The 18604-nt window shown below is 46.7% G+C and overlaps 1 protein-coding gene across 5 annotated transcripts in view; it reads left to right on the forward strand.

Annotated features, from left to right (window-relative positions):
- The window catches only part of ZFHX3 (zinc finger homeobox 3), a 275007-nt gene that overhangs the window by 162143 nt on the left and 94260 nt on the right, over positions 1 to 18604 (forward strand). For all 5 annotated transcript variants that reach the window (XM_054452977.2, XM_054452980.2, XM_063654491.1 and 2 more), the window contains one exon: positions 6104 to 6335. In XM_054452977.2, coding sequence (XP_054308952.2) covers positions 6104 to 6335 — 232 coding nt within the window. The remainder of the gene's footprint in view (positions 1 to 6103; positions 6336 to 18604) is intronic.

An 18604-nucleotide genomic window follows, 5' to 3' on the forward strand; every position in this document is an offset into this window, starting at 1 on the left:
CCTTCATCATACTTCTCCAAGATTTCAGAAAGTAAATTCAATTGCCAAGCGTAGATGTTTCTTTCTGTGAAAGCTACAGTACCTTTGCAGTTCTTATGATCCAGTCTTTTGCAGGTGCTATCTGTCTGTTTTTATCTATCTATCTATCTATCTAGTCTAATCTACCTATCTGTTTATCTATGTAGTCTATCTAATCTGTTTATTGAGACAGGGTCTCACTGTCAGCCAGGGTGGAGTACGCTGGTGTGCTCATACTTCCCTTCAGCCTCCACCTCCCAGGATCAAGTGATCCTCCTGCCTCAGCCTCCCAAGTAGTTGAGACTACAGGCGTGTGCCACCACACTTGGCTAATTTTTTATTTCTTTTTGTAGAGACGGGGTCTCACCATGTTGCCCAGGCTGCTCTTGAACTCCTAAGCTCAAGTGATCCTCCTTCCTTGGCCTCCCAGTGTTGGGATTACAGGCGTGAGCCACCACGCCCGGCCTCCAGGTGCTTTCTAAACGAGCAAGTGAGTTGGAATGGGAGCGATCAAGGAAAAGTATAGTCAGATTTAAGGTTATAGGGAGAGGTTGACCCAACCGAGTTTGGGTAGACCCAAGTTCTCACTCTTTTTTGGTTAGCTAGGTTGACCTCGAGTTACTGGTTGGTCTCGCTTTCTCATTAGTAATTTGTGGGAAGATACTGGATTTTCTTGAGTTAGCTAGGAGGCCTCTGTGTTTTACAGTATTCCAGGAAGTATATTCTCAAAACAGAATTCAAGCCAAAGGGGGATGCCGTCATTATACCCTTCCTTATTTTCTTAGAGTTGCTGCTGACACTGCCTGCATCACCTGCAGGTTAAGTCCCTGGGGTTTGGCATATTCTGTGTGCATGTGTGTGCGCACGTGTGTGCGCATGCATGCAGTGTCTCGTGTTGTAGACACTTAGACTTGAACCAAAACAAACCCCCGCCAAATGGGCTCACCAGCTAGTTTTCTTTGGGTCCCCGGGTGGCATGTATCCCAGCACACTACCCGCAGTTGGAGCTGTTGTTTTGTTTTCTTTTTAAAATTACACTCCTGACCCGACAAAGGAGAGTAGGTAGGAATTGTGAGCACAGAGTAAAGAAAATGGAAAAAGTAAAAACAGAACCCGGTTGCCCTCCTCCCCAGCGGGTGAGCTCTGTGATAGAGGTGGAAGGGGTTGGGGAATTCAGGATTTGCGTGGGAGAAAAATTTCCTGCCTGGCGAGGAGAGCAAGAACTCTTAAAGCAGGCAGCTCCTTTCTTGAGTGCACCACTGGGATTTGTGCCTTGGTGGATTCTTCATATATTACAGTGAATTTAATTAAATACATTGTGATCCCAATTGAGGGTATTCTAATTAGCTGGGTCAGGAACAAATTATTCTCCCTCCTCCTCCAAATGAAAACATCCACTCTCTTCTGCGGGGAAGGTATGTTCTTGGCTGGCTGACTGGCCCCGTGGAGTGCTCATGGGCCTCTTAGCACACTCCCTACCGCTGCTTTTTATTAGGCAGGTTCCAAGGCTGGGATTCTGGGGATGAGGCCAGTGCCACTTGGGAGGAAGGGAGAGAGGATCTGACCAACAGGGTCGTGGGTTGAGCCTCTCAGGGCCTAGGAAATGGCCGAGTGATGTGGAGAAGGTCACAGAGGTCAGGACCCTGCTGCTAGCTTTGGGTCTCTGTTTACTTCTGGTTGGACAACTTAAGAAATAATGACACACTTGGAAAATCTGGGGAGAGCAGGACTTGTCGCATGCAGGTAGACATCAGTAGACCCAAGCAGAAGTTTGGGTTGGGATGTTGGGTTTATGCACAGCTGTTTCCTGGCAACCAAGATATAGTTTATTCTGGATTTTTTTTTTTTTTTTTTTTTTGAGACAGAGTTTTGCTCTGTCGCCCAGGCTGGAGTGCAGTGGCACTATCCTGGCTCACTGCAACCTCTGCCTCCCAGGTTCAAGCGATTCTCCTGCCTCAGCCTCCCAAGTAGCTGGGACTACAGGCACCCACCATTATGCCTGGCTAATTTTTGTATTTTTGTAGAGACGGGGTTTCACTATGTTGGCCAGGCTGGTTTTGAACTCCTGACCTCAGGTGATCTGCCCGCCTCGGCCTCCCAAAGTCCTGGGATTATAGGCATGAGCCACTGCATCTGGCCTATTCTGGAATTTTTCAAGTGTTTTGGAGAATAAACTTGGAATACAAAGCAAGCTTGGAATTTTGAATGAATCTTGCATGAAGTTTCTAGGAGAGAACCCTAGGTGTTCACTGGACCAGGTTAGGTGGGAGCAGCCATGGCTTCATTTTCTTGTTTCCTCTTATTCTTTTCTCCACGATTTGTAATGTATGCCCAGTTTCTTGCTAAAATGGCTCTCCAAGTGGCAGACAAAAGAATTCATGGCAGTGTAAGAGATTGTAGTTTACCAACATGAGCTAGAATGTGGAGTGGATTTTGGAATATGTTTATCATATCCATTTTTTAAAGTGCAAGTCCCCGGTATGATGTGTATTTCAATCCAGGGTTTATACGGTCCTATGACCCAAGAGCCCATGGATGGATTTAAGGACAAAAGACATTTGACATCGCATTTCCATCCAACTCTTTTGGCCATGTTATTCCTCTCTTCTGGCTCAGAGATTGAAGACTCCAGCCATTTGGAATAGAACTCTCACACATCCATATTCAAATTCGATGTTTGAAATTCAGTGCCTTATTGTGAGGAAATCCTGTTTCATAGGGAGGTAGGGGGGATTGGAGGTAAGGCTTTAGTGATTCTTGATCTGATTTCATAGTTTATTCTACCTCCAAAATCTCTTGATGGAACGTATTTCTTTGAATTTCATGGTTATTGTCTCTGCCATCTTTTATTCACTTAGTTTTAGTTGAAGCTTTAATGAATATCATTCTTTTGGTCCTGGTGACCTAAGACAGCAGTTCTTGGCTCCCTTACAGGTTTCCAGCTCCTCAGTTTTAGGACAAACTCTTGCTGCCTGGAATATCCTGGTCCTGTTTCTGGCTTCTGAGTTCTGAGGGGCCTCGGGGAGTAGTTTGGGGGAAGGGACGTGGGCTAGTTCGTCTTCTCTCTTCACTTCTGCCTTCCTTCTCCCCAGGATTGTAACCTCCAGAAAGCACTGCCTCAGCGCATCCCATCCTCCCGACATCCTCTGAAAGGAACCTCATCACAGAGAAGGCAGTGAGGTTAAATCATTTTTTAAAAGCAGCTCAGAGGTCAGGCATGTGGCTCACGCCTGTAATCCCAGCTACTTTAGGAGACTGAGGCGGGTGGATTGCTTAAAGTCAGGAGTTCGAGACCAGCCTGGCCAACATAGTGAAACCCTGTCTCTACTAAAAATACAAAAATTAGCTAGGTGTGGTGGCTCATGCCTGTAGTCCCAGCTACTCAAGAGGCTGAGGCAGGAGAATTGCTTGAACCCAGGAGGTGGAGGTTGCAGTGAGCCAAGATTGAGCCTTTGCATTCCAGCCTGGGCAACAGAGTAAGTGAGACTCTGTCTCAAAAAAAAAAAACAAAAACAAAAAAACCGCACACACACACAACAAAAATAAAAAATAAACAAAAAGCAGCTCAAATTTATCTCCAGAAAAGTAGCTTTTTATCACCAGTTGTAATTTTTCTAATAGGTAACATTGAACTCACTGGTTCTTCCAGTACTTTCTGGTTGTAGAAATTTTACTTTGTCCAAGGCGCCGCATATGAGTGTATGAATCACCCATTTTGGGGGCAGAAGGGATTGCTCTCTCTTGGTGCCTGTGAAGCTCATCCCATTCTTATGTACAAGTTGGCAAGATTTCCTGTGGGATACTCTAGCCAGTTTATGTGATTGAGGGCTTCAACCCCCTTCCCATGAGTTTTCTGTGACATTTAGTTGGTGCGTTTATGTTTCTTCTTCCAGCAAAGTACAAACATGCTTCTGGATTTTTCACACGTGATCAGTGAACACAGGACGTGTGCATGTCAGTACGTGAGCCTCAGGGCAGTGTCCCTCGATAGGAAGCACTCACAGGGCCACTCTGGTATTTTCAGGATTGCGTGGAGTGCAGGGCATTCTGACCATTCTAGCTTGTCAGTGTCTTGCATTCTAAGCTGGACAGGGATGAGACATCCAAGCAGGACTGGAAACCATTATCCCGGCATAGACATCAGACAGAAGCAATGTGGGTCAGAAAGGAGACAAGCAACGTGGGCAGTTCCGAGACATTTGTTGTGTGCCTGCCATGGCTCCATGGGCCAGGCTTGGCTGACTGGGCTGGGGGTTGGGGACAGGTGGTGAGGAGGAAAAAGGAAGGACACATAATCACAGGAGCACATAAAGCACTCACATGACCTGAATTTCCTCCTTCAAAAGGATGCTGGGTACATGGCTGGAGGAGACAAGCCTCAGGTTCTACATCTCTCTCTCCCGCTAACTAACTGGGTTACCTTGGGTTAGTCATTTAAGCTTTTGGGGAGTGTTTCCCTTGCTTCATGTGTACCCAATAGAAGAATTCCCTCTTCCCCTAAAATGAATCATTGGAATGAAGGAGATGGCCGTTCTACACCAGGTGCACATTCATTCTCTGTTAGTCAAAAAGGGTCCATAGCTATCATTACATTCCCAGGAGACTCAGAAACATTGTGAGTTTTGTTCTTGGGTCATCTTTAAGTATTCCTAGCCACAGAAGCCTGGGGTGTGCCACCTGTCTGCATGACCTCTTCTGTTCTGATACCCCAGACATGAATCCTGTCTGTCACTGCCTCCTGGAGGCTCTTAGGCTGCCATGCTCTGGGATCAATACTGTGTCTACTAAGTACAACAGAGGACGTAATTTGGACCATCTGACCATCTGATACACCAGCTGACCAATGATATTGGCCAATGATAAGCCAGGTGACTTTGAGATATTGACAGGGAACTAGTCTGGAGAAATTTATTTTTCTGGCATTTTTTAATCTAGGGGAAAACCTAATTTGGGGTTCTCCCAGTAGACTGTGGTTTTAAATGCAAAAACTGGAGTTGTCTTGTGAAAAAGCCAGATACCAGCTCTGGCTCCATGTTCCTGACCTAGGGTGCTATACAGGCAGGGTGACCAGAGGCTATTACCTGAAGCAGCGGTTGGCTTAACTTTTCCTGTCGTAATTTAGTACATTTCTATAGTAATAATCTAGACTTTGTGGACTATACCATCTCTGTCACAACTGTTCAACTCTGATGTTTCAAAAACATCCATAGACAGTATGTAAATCAATGGACATGGCTGTGTTCCAATAAAACTTTATTTACAAAAACAGGCAGTGGGTTGAATTTGGCACGTGGGCCATAGTTTGCCAACCCCTGATCTAACAAGAGCAGGACACTTTAGAGAACAAAAGAGGAAACCTTTAACCTTGTGCCAGGAAAGCTGGTGTTGCACTGGGAGGGCCCATGTGATCAGGATTATCAACATTCTGAAAAGCCACATGGCTGGGGCCATTTGGGGGAGATAGGAATGGGTATCAGCTTGCTGTGTGTCTTCAAAGAACTGCTAGAGAAGGGTGCTGGGTACTCTGGGAAAAAAAAAAAAAAAAAAAACAACCCCTCTAAGGAATCTCACAGTTGAAGACCGCATTAGTCCATTACTGTGCTGCTAGGAAAAACTGCCTAGGACTGGGTAATTTACAAAGGAAAGAAATTGACTCACAGTTCTGCAGGGGTGGGGAGGCCTCAGGGAACTTACAATAATGGCAGAAGGGGAAGCAGGCATGTCTTTCTTCACATGGCAGCAGGAAGGAGAAGTGCTGAGTGAAGTAGGGGAAAGCCCCTTATAAAACTCAGATCTCATGAGAACTCAGTATCACAAGAACAGCATGGGGGAACCACCCCCATATTCTAATCACCTCCCACAAGGTCCTGTCCCCAACACGTGGGGATTACAGTTCAGATTAGAACTCAAGATGAGATTTTGGGCGGGGACACAGCCAAACCATATCAAAGACTGTCCTGTTTGGCTGTGGAGATGTGTCCCCTGGAGGCATGCCTCTGGCTGTGACCAGGATGGTGTGGGCTGATGCCAGGGGCGGCTTCGAGTGGCTTACCCAAGGCATGTCTTTCTCTTTTGTTACTTGCAGCACCTGCAGCAGCATGAGAGTGGTGTAGAAGGTGAGAGCTGCTACTACCACTGCGTTCTGTGCAACTACTCTACCAAGGCCAAGCTCAACCTCATCCAGCATGTGCGCTCCATGAAGCACCAGCGAAGTGAGAGCCTGCGAAAGCTGCAGCGGCTGCAGAAGGGCCTTCCGGAGGAGGACGAGGACCTGGGGCAGATCTTCACCATCCGCAGGTGCCCCTCCACAGACCCAGGTGAGTGGTCTTGCAGGCATGGGAGGCCCAGGTTGGGCCTGGGTGTTCACCTCCTTGAGACCTCCAGAGGACTTCTGTTTGAGGGAGATGTTACTGATCCAGCTGGTCCTCATGTTCCTTACTGACTTCACAGGTGAGCATTGTGTTTTGGAAGGAACATGCAGGGATTGTTGCCTGCCTGCCTTTCTGTCTTTTTTTCTTTTCTTTTCTTTCTTCTTCTTCTTTTTTTTTTTTTTTAAAGGAACTTGGCAGCACTTTTCTTGGAGCAAGGCTCAGTCTTAGGGAAGTCACAAGCTACTACCCAGGGAGCAGGCCAACAGAAGATACTCTCCTCTATTTTAAGATTCCTCCAGTACATACTTTCGCTTCAATTTATTGGTTCAAATTGACATAGCAAATGCTACATCGTGTGTCCTGCCCAGTATTAAGAGTAGACAATTTGTGGCCTCAAAGTCTGGTCTGTAAAATTGAACTTTAGAGAGGAATAAAATAAGTGCTTGTTATAAAAATTTCAGTTGTATTTGGGAGTGATTCTGGGTGGTTCTTGGGTCCATGCGGCTTGCTGCTTCAATGCGTCGAGACCTTCTAGTGGGAGCTCGCCTCGTTTCTACCTCCCCATGTCGTCTCCCTGCAGCCACCTTTTTCCCCACCTCCCTCCCTCCGCCCATGATGACTACTCCTCCCATAGGGACTTCATTGGGTAGAATCACCTCCTCTTTTCTATTTTTTCAATTTTCCAGTCTCTTGCTCTCAACTTAGACGCACAAGACAGTCACTCACCTCTTTAGATACCAAAACTTTCCAAGAAAAGCTCTCCTTTCATCCTAGGCCCCACACTGTCTCTACAACAGAATCTTCCAGATTCTTGAGAGAACCCTCTGAACTGCTCACCTCTATTCCATGTCTCAACCTCCTACAACCCATTTCCTCTGTCACCAAGCCACTCTTGGGAGGGCGCCGCTGATCTTTGATTGACACAGCCCAGGACCCACTGGGCCTGACCGTTTTCTTTCTGCCATGTTTGAAATTGTTGCCCAGCCCTTTCTTGAAGCTCCCTTCTCCTTCCCTTGCCTTCCCTTGGCTTCCGGGGTGTTTTTCTCTTGTCCTCCAACTTCCCTTGACAGTTCTGCAACTCTGACCCCGGCTGGTGGTTCTCAGCCTGCCCCATGTCCCTGGGCACAGGGCACTGTGGCCTGGTCCTCGGCTCCCAGCCTCTTGAGCTTTTATGTCCTGATGCTGCCAAATGCCCTTGTACAGCTTCCTGGAAGCCACTGATCCCACCTCCCAGATGCTGAGCTTCCTGGACATCTCATTGATTCCACCTCTTGGACACCTTGCTCACCACTTTCTCTGCCACACTTCTTTTTCTTTTTAATGGCAGCTTGCCTAACAGCCTGGCCAAGCCAGAGACCCGAGGCCTCTCCTGGTCCCACAGTCTCGTGCAGTGCCTTCTCAGCCATCCAGCCATCATAGATGTGTGCAGTTTTAACGTTAATATAATCAAATTACACATTTTTATATTTTTTAAAGGCAAAAAGTTACATAAACTTTATGGAGAAGAGCATGCCCCTCTCTCACTGCCTTTTCCAGGGGATCAGCTTTCAACTTTCAGATGTTTCTTTTGTTACTTATTTCCATGTTTCTCCTCATACTTCTACGACTGTTTCTTGTTTTTAAGTTTTAGATGTTACTTCTTGGCTTTCTACCTGGGCAGATGAGAATTTCACCAGTGTGCTGTTCCACAGACCCACCCGTGTACGCACCTACACCCATACCCCAACCACAGACTCACACAGACGGCACACACACCAGCCCCTGATACATCATACACACACATTCTCGCACATGCACACATAGGCGTGCACGCGCGCATACACACATACACTTTCTCTGCATCCCACACATTCCATCCACACTCACATACACAGCCCACAGACAAGACACCATACTCACATACATTGTATGCACACACACACACCCCCATATACGCTCACACACCCACACAAGCCATATACTACACCCACACGCCCCATCTGCGTGCACCTCCCCCACATACACTGCATCCCCCACATGCAAACATCATAAACACATAGAAACTGTACCCCCACACACTCCACACACACTGACATGCATCCCACACGCACCCTCACTCTACCCACAAATACACAGGCACTGCCCCGCACACTCCTGCACCCCCCACACCACACTTAGACTCCCTGCCTCTCCCCAGCCCCCTCCACACTCAGTCCTTCCTCCCTCCACCTTCCATTATGATTAAATAATAATTGGGGGTTATATTAATATTCAGTGTTTTCATTATTATAACTATAAATATTAATCGCAGCTGAGCCATGTAGAGTTTTATAATTTCATTTACCTTCTTGTACAACTTATTGTTTTCTCTGGTTTTCTAGGTACCTATGATTAATTCATGGCGAACCTTACTCTGCCAGAAGTAGACATTTCCTAATCTCTGAACGCTCTGCTCTATCAGTTTTTCTGTCAGCTTCATTTCCTCCTGGAGGCATCCCTCCTAAGCCCCTCCAAAGCCCTCTGCCCACCTGCTCCTCTGCGGATCATCCGACTGGTCCTTTGCTGCCTCCTCATATAAATGAAACAGCAACTCCCAAATGATGGGATAGACCACAATTCAAGAATTTTTCTCCCTGCTACAGTGGTTGAGGTTTCGACAGTCAGTAGAAATCGTTTGTTCAGGAAAGGGCTGTTGGGTACCGGGATAATTTTTGTCACTTGAAGGTCACTGCAAGACTGTCCCTTGCCATGTGTTTTTCAAATGCCTCTTCTGGTTAAAGTTGAAACGCCCTAATTGGTGGAGCTTCTGCTTTGCCTCTGATCCCATCCATCTGCATGGGAGCACTCTCAGGAGTGAGGGACGAGGATGGGCCTGAAGCTGAGGCCCCTGGGCCATCTGGCTGTAGGGGAGCCTGTGCCCCACCCAGGGATTGTGCCCTCCGTTTGATCCGCTGCTCTGCATTAGTACACTGTTGAGTCATTCCCCGGATTCTCCTCCTTTCTACCAACACACCTAGACCTGTTTCTTGCTCAGGGTTTGTGATTTGTTTGGGGTGTTTTTTTGGCCAGCTCTGCATACATCATTGTTTTAATCGTCTGTTAAAAGCTGGTCCATTTCACCCTTCAATTCTTTCTTTCACTCTGCTCAGAATTCCTTTTGTGTTAATGAGGTGCCCCACACTAAACAGTGTACAGCTGCCATTTCACCCAGAGTCTGTGGCCTGGAACAAACAGTTCCCTGTTTTGGAATGTAGTGCTTCAGTGGATGCAGTCCGGCACCAGTGCCTTCGAGGTTCCTCTCATTTAGTGCATACTAGGGGTTTGTCCCCCGAGAAGTGTGTGAGCAACTTCAGTGGAGATGATAGACTTCCCTTCCGTATTTCAAGATCCTTTGGGATTGGCTTTGACCTGGAGTCATGTTTTTGCCCTCTCCCTTACTCCCTCCCCACGCCACAATCCTCCCCTCCCACACACAGGCTCCGGTTCAGTCCATATGACTAATGACAAAAGGGACAAAGTATTACGTATTATTTATTCATATTGACATTAACAAAAACTTGGTTCCGTTTTAGGAACCACTTTAAGAAAACTCATCTTAAGATGTATCTTCCCTCTCCCCAGGGGTTGGCTCTTCAAAACTTGAAAGGATATCTTCAAGAGAATGGACATTATGGACCTGGTAGAATTGAGACATTTAAGATGATCAACTGCAAATTTTGTAAACATTGACTTTATAGACTATTCCCAACTCTGTCGTCTTTAACACAAGGGTCAGGACATGATTTTTCAGCTAGAAACGTCATCCTGTGGCATCAGGAGCATTAGGAAGTCTTGGTGCACCTTTTAGGAGTCCCACCCACTCTGACCAGAAGCTCCCCATCCATGGCTATGCTGTCTAGAGTTGGAAGTTCTGGCTTTCTGTCATCATCCTGCTAAGTGATGACATTCCTTCTCCTTTCCTCTTCTCCTCTGTTGTCTATGTGCCACAGAATATTACACAAAACCCTTCAGAAATAACTCCTTGTCTTTCTGAGTTCTGGACCTCATCCCCAGTCTCGTGTCACCTCCTACAGGTATCTAGATGTCTCCTCTTAAGGCAGGAGGGGTGAACTCTGCCATAGTTTCTGCCCTGTGGATGACAAAAAATATCATCTATTCCCAGTTTACCTGTTACTTAAGTCACTTGTTTGCCAGTCGGTCCAGTTCATCATGTAGCCTGCCAACCCACGTGAACCTGTGGGTCTGGAGGAAGGAGTCAAGGTAGAAGAAACTGCAAAGGTCTCCTCCATCCCTTCAGAATTTTCTGGTAGCAGCCAGGATCTATATCTGCCATGACTGGCTACGTAACTCTGTGAGAGGCCTCGTGGTTGGGCACATACATCTAAGTCCTGCCCTGCACCAGTGGACAGAGCCTTGGCCGCCAGCTGTGTGCTAATAGTTAGGCTGCTGTGGCCATGTGGCCCTGCCGTGGTGGAGCTCTGCCCTTATGTCAGTGGGCAGGCCGAGTCCTGTGTTAAATTGTCTTTGGTTCAGTGTGATGGTCTTTGTTGTTATACTTTTCCACCACTACCCCACAACAGACACAAGCACGCATGCCTGCTGGGCCTTCCTGTTTTAAAAATGGCTTGGAAATACATCTCTCAAAGACAGTAACTAACCAGGGGAGGTTCCTCTTCCAGTCCTCACAATTTATTTTTATTGGCTTGAGTGTTTTTTCTGCAAGACCAAGTAGTCTCTGGAATTGGTTGGGATTTGGTCTGGGCATTTCATACTTACCCACTCACAGGCACAGGTAGAAACCGCTCGTCATCACTGGCCAATGCACTGGGCCGGAGCTCTGAGTTGCTGGCATCTGCCATTTGCTTCCCTAGTTTACCAGAAGCTCTTGAAAAATGGAGAGCTCTCAGAGGTGGGTCATGTGTAGGATCAGCTTCCCTGTTTGCTTATTTAAAAGGCATTTCTGGCTCCTGGGTGAAACTGTAGTTAATTTCATCCTATCAAGTGCCCTGGGCTTTGAGAACACAGGCCCTTTGTGTTTCTGCTGTCGGCCTTTCTCCTTCTTCTCCTTCTGTTTTCTCTCTTACTCGCCTTGTCCTAAGTACTTTTTCTTTCATGTAGATGTAGACCTCCAAATTTTACGTGCATGTCATTAAAGTTCAACAGTTCTTTATTGACGACCTATTACATATAAGGCTTTTTATGAGCTGGAGAACATAGCTGATCACTGATGTCTCCTCTGCGCTCTCAATATGGACACACTGATGACTAGACCAGCTCAGGCATTGGAAATAATTGGACCCGGACTCAGTTTACAGAGGGTGCACGATCATTCAGAATTTAAGAGACTTGTTTTGCTTGGAGCAAAAAGCAGTATCCCCCCTTTACAGATACATCTTCGGCATTCATAGTAGTGAATTTCTGGGGTCAGAGAGGTGCACACAGCTTGCCAAGTGATAATGTGGTTTTGGTGACAGCCTTTACTGCGACACTCACTGGCCTCATTTGATGGATCACTTTTTAAACCAAGTTTCAGGGTGTTGTGCTTAACGTATACAGCTTAAGAGTTAAGAGACCAAGAATATATACTGTCTTCAGCTTTCTCACTTGGTTTTGTTTTTATTTTGCAAAGTTGGCATAAGGCTGCCCTCTAAATATAAAGTACATCTTTTTTTCTTTTTTGTAAATAGCTAAATTATATGCAATTTCAGTGTAATTTTTCTGATAGCACTAAAATATGTTGTGGCCAGCTCTGAATTTCTGAAATATTGTTTTTATAAAATCAGCACACCCATGCTCTTTCTCCTTTCCTTTTTATTGTACGTCTTGTTGACTGGGTTTGGGGATGGTATAGGAACTTAAAGTATTTTTAACTAGAGAAGTTAAATGTAAAAGTGCATCAAAACAAATGGGGGTGACTGAAATTTTAAGTGTTGGTGGAGGCATGGGGAAAATATGACTTTATCTGTCTAAAGGACATTCCCTGATGAAGGACTGTTTGGATAGGGGTTGTAAATTTCAGCAAGCTTTTTAGAAAGATGCTTTTATAATGCAACGGTAAAGAGAGGCCATTATGTGTGAACATGAAACGAGAACATAATGTTGTTAAATGAAAAATGGAGTTTACAGGATAACATAGGTTGATTCCTTTTTGTAAGTATTTTTCTTACAGCTTTTAAAATATTCAAGCAAGGAGTTAGTGACTGGTGTCTCTGGCTGTTTTGGGGGTGGGATGTATTTATATGGACTCTAACAGGATGTCAGATGTGTGGCAAGGGCTCAGAATGGTGGTGGTGCTTGTTGATAGAGATTTTAGCAAAATCACTAACAGGCTACTAAGAAGTAAATCTTGGTTGTCTTTTGTTCATGGAGATGTTTTTTATTTGTCAATATTCGTAGTTTGATTACTCTGTGATTCTCCTGCATTTTGCATTTACATAGAGAGGACAGGAGTAGTTCTCAGGGTGTATTCTGTCTTGTTTTTCTGTTGGAGCAGAGTTCTTGATTTGCCTTCATTAGTCCTCTAACAATCTACAAAGGTCAGTGCCAATTGCCTGTTCATTTACATTTGTAATTGTGATGGCTTCTGATTACATATTCCTTGTCTTAGTCCTTCCTAAGTACATGCTAGTGTGTCCTCCCCATTACCCGCTACACACACACACACACACACACACACACACACACACACACACACACACACACACACACACACACACACACACACACACACACACACACACACACACACACACACACACACACACACACCACACCACCCCAGAGTGGTGTGAAGGCCAAAAATCTGACTCCTCATAGAAGAAACCTTTGTAGCAACTGCCCAGCCTCACTGGAACTTCAGGGTCTGTTCTGTTCTGGAAAGCCATCTTGGAGAGGCTATTGCTTCTAAGTTAGGGATATAATGAAGCCAGAGTCAGGGAAATTACGTCGATACCAGGCAAGAAATCTGAGAGCCATTATCTAGGAGCCTTGTTGAACTGAGTAATTAAGGGCAATTAAACTTTTCTGCTTGCTCTCTGCAAAATATGCTAATGATCTGGTCTGCTGGAAGGTGGACATACGCAGTGCTGTTTCACTGCTGTCAGACGCTGCTGGCCTGGAAGGTCCCCCTGGAGAAGGTGTGGCATCACCAGGATGGTCAGGTGGGCAGTGGGTTGAGCGTGCAGCCTCCTACCCAGCCTCCTGTGTCCTGGCTGTCTGTTCCAGGACTTGCACCTTTTCAGCAGTTATCTAGACCTGGCTGCAGTGGCCTGAGTTGCAGTGATTCGTATTCACTCATTCTTTGATGTTCTAGATCCACCATTCATTCGTTGCGTTATTTTTCTGAGATGACGAAGCTACCAGGGTTTTGTGCGTGTTGTTTCAGCATATGACACTGTGGCACCAGCTGTACACTGCCCTTCTGGTTAGTGTTGTTCTTGGTCAAGGGCTCCAGGCTGTCTTCCATGCTGTCTTCATCAGTGGGTGGCAGCGTGTGCGAGCCCAACGCCGCCCACTGGGAGAAGCAGTGATACTGTGGCCACTCACTGCTAGGGAGGGTTTTTTTTGGCACAGCAAAAAAAAAAAAAAAAGGAAAAAGGGGTACCTGCTGGTGGTTCCTGGAATTAGGAGAGACAGTATATGGGTGTGTTTGCATGTGTTGAGGGGTGAGCATTGGGCGGGGGTCCTCTGTTTAGGGGTGCGAGCATGCCAGAGACCCCCGTTGGCTCATCAGAGCCCAGTGACACGGGGACCCCCAAGGGAGCCACAGGACGTCATATCATACCAAGTGTTCTTTTTGTGAAACCTTTATTTCCAAACATCCCAAGTCACCTTTGAAAGGTGTATCCAAGAAACTTGAAAATTAGAAACTCTACCCTAAAGTGAATATGGATAGCTAGCCAGTCAGTGGGTGTTTGTGCTGGGCTGGGAGTGCTGAGCTGGGAGTTGGGGGTGCTGTCCCTGGATTTCACTGGAGGGGAGAGACCTCCTAAAGCCGACAGTGTAGCAGGAAGTGGCAGCTGTCCTCTGCTGTCTCCTGCCATGTGTGCAGACCCCTCCCATATGGATCCCCCGTCCTAGCCTCTGGAGTTCACTTTCTCCACTGCCTGAATGGATGTTTCCCAAGAAATAATGATTTGCACCTGTACCATCTTTAGGAATGGCCAAAGAATCCATTTCTAGGGCTACTTACATCCTATATGAAACTTGTTCCCGACCTTGGTAGGGGCCAGGGAGGAAATAGAACATGCATCTATCTCTCTGCGTACAGAAATAGCTCAAAGGCTTTTTGTCAGAGTCACAGATGTTAAGGAACCCCCTTCAAACTGTGACCCAATTATAAGAATTATAGTTCCAAATTATTTTTTTCAAACAATGACGAGCAGTGGAAAGTTTTGTGGCCTCAGTCTAAGCACTACCCATACCTCCCTGGTTCCTGGGCTTTCTGATCCCCTGAGAGCCATGAGGAAGCTTCTCAAAATTCTCTATTAATGCTAAATAAAATTTTAAATCCAGTTTCTGCATCATACTAACCACATTTCAAGTGCTTAATAGTGCCATGGGGCTCATGGTTAACTTAGACAATATAGATTTCTAGAACAGTTCAGAAGGTTCTGTTGGACCATGCTCAGCTCCTCCTCACTGGGTTTCCTCAGACTTCTGGTAGACCCAGGCTAGGTTTTGGGCTACATTTTCCTTAATATTTTTTGGCTTACATTTTAGAGAAGTGTGGTTCCCGCCAGCCTGAATGGGGTACATCTTTTCTTGCTGATCTTTCTCTCTGTTTCACAGCTTTTCTCAGTATGGGAGAACAGTCTTCAAATAAGCATTTAATTTTGCTTTTTGCTACTTAGGTCTTATTCCATTAGCAGTTTTGAGGGACTTTGAAAGGACTTTGTAAAGATGTGTTTTTCAGAGTGGATGTTAAATGGCTTTTTATAGTTTTATACCTCAAGACTATCTTGAGACCTTTTGTGTATATGTTAATAAAAGGAGCCATTTATTGCTTTTAAAAGATCTTTGACCTCTGCTCTAATTAGAATATCAAAAATCAGACAGTGTGTGATTTTCTTGGTACAGGGCCATCTGTTGTTTCAACCCAAAATTTTATCCAAAATTGTCATATTATAAACTCAAAAAAGAATGTGTGTATTTTTCACCCCCTGTTTCCATTGGTTGGCTGAAACAAAAGAAGTATATTTTCTCACAGTTCTGGAGGCTAAAGGTTCAAGATTCAGGTGCCGGCAGGTTTGGCTTCTCCCGAGGCCTTGGTCTCATACAGCCTTGTCTCTATGAGTCCCCCTGGTGTCTCTGTATGATTAGGACATACCAGATAGATTGGATTAGGGTCTACCTTAAAGGCCTCACGTTAACCTAATCACCTCCTTAAAAGTCCTGTCTCCAGTCATAGCCACATCCTCAGGTACTGGAGGTTGGGACTTCAGCCTAGGACACTGGGAGGACCACAGTTCCATCTGTAACCCGGACTCTCTGATATCTGAGGCCGGTTTCTTGTTTCATTTTCTGTGGTCACTTTGGGTGGGGTAGGAGGGTAGGACAGAAGGTGCTGGGAGAGATGAAGGGAGGTCATGGAGATCCTGGAAGTCGCCTCGGACAGAACTGTCAGCGCCCACTAGGCCTTCTCTGGTTTCCTGCTCTCAGCACACGATGCTCAGTGCTGGCCTTGGCATGGGATTGACTACTGTGACCCCGCTGGAAGGGGACTCCAAATGAAGCCAGAAGTGCTCAAAGACACTTGTTAGGACAGGAAAAGGGGTCAGAGCCCTGTGTCCTCTGAGCCCATTTTACCATGACTCTTTCCTTGCCTGTCCTCACACAGCCCTCGCTGAAACCTCCTTGTTGGCAAACACCAAAAGGACTGACAGCCGGCCACATGGAGGAAGGTTCTTGTGCCTGTGAAATTTGATGGTCTTAGCATCGAGAAAAGCTGCCTTTGCTGAGGGTGCTCCAGCAGGCTGGCCTGTGTTAGGCTCCTGTTGGAGGGATTTATAGAAGTAGAAACTCCTCAGCTGGGCATGGTGGCTCACGCCTGTAATCCAGCACTTTGGGAGGCCGAGGCGGGTGAATCACTAGTGCTCAGGTATTGGAGACCAGCCTGGCCAACATGATGAAACCCCACCTCTACTAAAAATATAAAAATTAGGCAGGTATGGTGGCGGGTGCCTGTGATCCCAGCTTCTCGGGAGGCTGAGGCAGGAGAATCGCTTGCACCTGGGAGGCAGAGGTTGCAGTGAGCAGAGGCCGCGCCATTGCACTTCAACCTGGGCGACAGAGCGAGACTCCGTCTCAAAAGAAAAAAAAGAAATAGAAACCCCTCCTTGCTGCCCACTGTGCTTTTAGGAACTAAGCAGATCTCCCTGGGCTTGTGTGTGGTGTTTGTGCTCTGGTTGGGGTAGATGCTACCTAGAGCCTTACAATTTTCTATGACCCGTTAGGGTATAGAATTCAATATGGTGCCAGCTGATTGACTGGATTTCCATCCAAAGGATTTCAGTTGCTGGAAGTACCTGAAGGACTTTTTATTCCTTGGTTTTTCCTTGCCCTGTGTTATGTACTCCAGGCTGGACATAATATAAAGATCCCAGTGTGTATATTGTTACCCTGTGTAGCTTTCATTCGGAGCCCGTCCTTCACTTGCGCTTCCAGGGCAAGTCACATCCTGCTTCCCATGGCTGGTCTTTCCCAGATTGAGCCTGTGATGTGAGCCTCGAGGGCAGCCTCCACAGGGCCGTTCATGTCCTGCACGAGCATAAAGCAGAGGCGAACTCAGGCCCTTCCTGGCAATCTTGGATGTCTCAGGTCGCTAGGTTCCCATTGCAGCGGCCCATCTGTCTCAGTGCCATGTGGCTAGTGGCTGCTGTATTGGATGTGCATACAGAAGCCATTTCCTTCCCTGGAGGAAGTTCCTGAGGACAGGGCTGCTGTAGACAGCAGCAGAGTAGGGACTTGGTGCAGAGGCCCAGGGCCCAGGGCTGTGCTCTTCCCACCGCGTCTGGCCTCCTTGCTGCGGGCTGACAAACTCATCCACAGGACAAGTAGCACTTTGCCCCAGGGGTGGGATTCTTTGTGTCTAGATAACAATGTGATCCATTGCTGGATTCTCTCCAGGATAGAAATGAAGAAATCCTAAGACTGAGGTGAGCAAAGAGGCAGCAGTTATCTGTGACTCTGCACACTCCCGAGCGCGTGCCTCGGGTTGCTCTGAGAAGTGGAAACAGTTTGCATGGTTTTCCTAATGTCCAAAGCCCTTTGTGACTTCCTTGTGTGAGTCCATTTCAGAAGCACTGAGAAGCCCCACAGCATGGGGAGGGCAGCCCTGGTCTGATTGGCCCTGGCAGGGGTCCTCACTGGAGTGGCTTCTATCCTGTCACCGGCACTGGCACCAGTGAAGTGTGTGTGTGATGAGGATGTGGCCTGGCCATCTGCTATGCAGCCTTGAACCCAGCCCACATGTTTTTATGGCAATAACGGGGATTTTGTAGTAGATGTCAGCTGGACTTTCGGTAGGTGAGTTTTTTTTGTTTTTGTTTTTTTTTTTTGTAGAGACAGGGTCTCTACACAGGCTGGAGTGCAGTGGCACAATCATGGCTCACTGCAGCCTCCATCTCCTGGGCTCAAGTGATCCTCCTGCCTCAGTCTTCCAAGTAGCACAGGCATGCGCCACCACGCCTGGCTAATTTTTTCATTTGTAGACAGGGTCTCACTATGTTGTCAGGGCTGTTCTTGAACTCCTGGCCTCAAGTGATCCTCCTGCCTCAGCCTCCCAAAGTTGTGACTTGCCCTGTTCAGGTTTACAAGTCCACTATAATTCAGGTGTGAGTTGCCTCCTTCACCACTCAACCCGTGGCCCTCAGTTAAGGGGGCCTCTTCGGGCAGGGAATAGAGGTGCCATGTCTCCAGCAACCTTGAGTACAGGGCTGACTGCAAGGAGGAGGGGCCTGAGTTGACCTGAACTTTGAAGAATCCACACACGTGCTTGTCTGGGATCAACATAGCTCTTTGGGGCTCTCTGTTTTAGCCTAGGGATCACAAGTTTTTTTTTCTAAAAACTAAATCCTTTCCTAGTGACTCACTGCCCAAGTATGAAACAGAGGAAAGACTTTTGTCCTTTTAACATGAGGACGAGTCGTCTCTACTACAACATAAACACGAAGAATGAGAAACTAGCTGTGCTCAGGGTGTGTGCTATGATGACTAAGGCAAATTGAGATTCTCCT

This window comes from Pongo pygmaeus, chromosome 18 (genome assembly GCF_028885625.2).
Source record: "Pongo pygmaeus isolate AG05252 chromosome 18, NHGRI_mPonPyg2-v2.0_pri, whole genome shotgun sequence".
Lineage (NCBI taxonomy): Eukaryota > Metazoa > Chordata > Mammalia > Primates > Hominidae > Pongo > Pongo pygmaeus.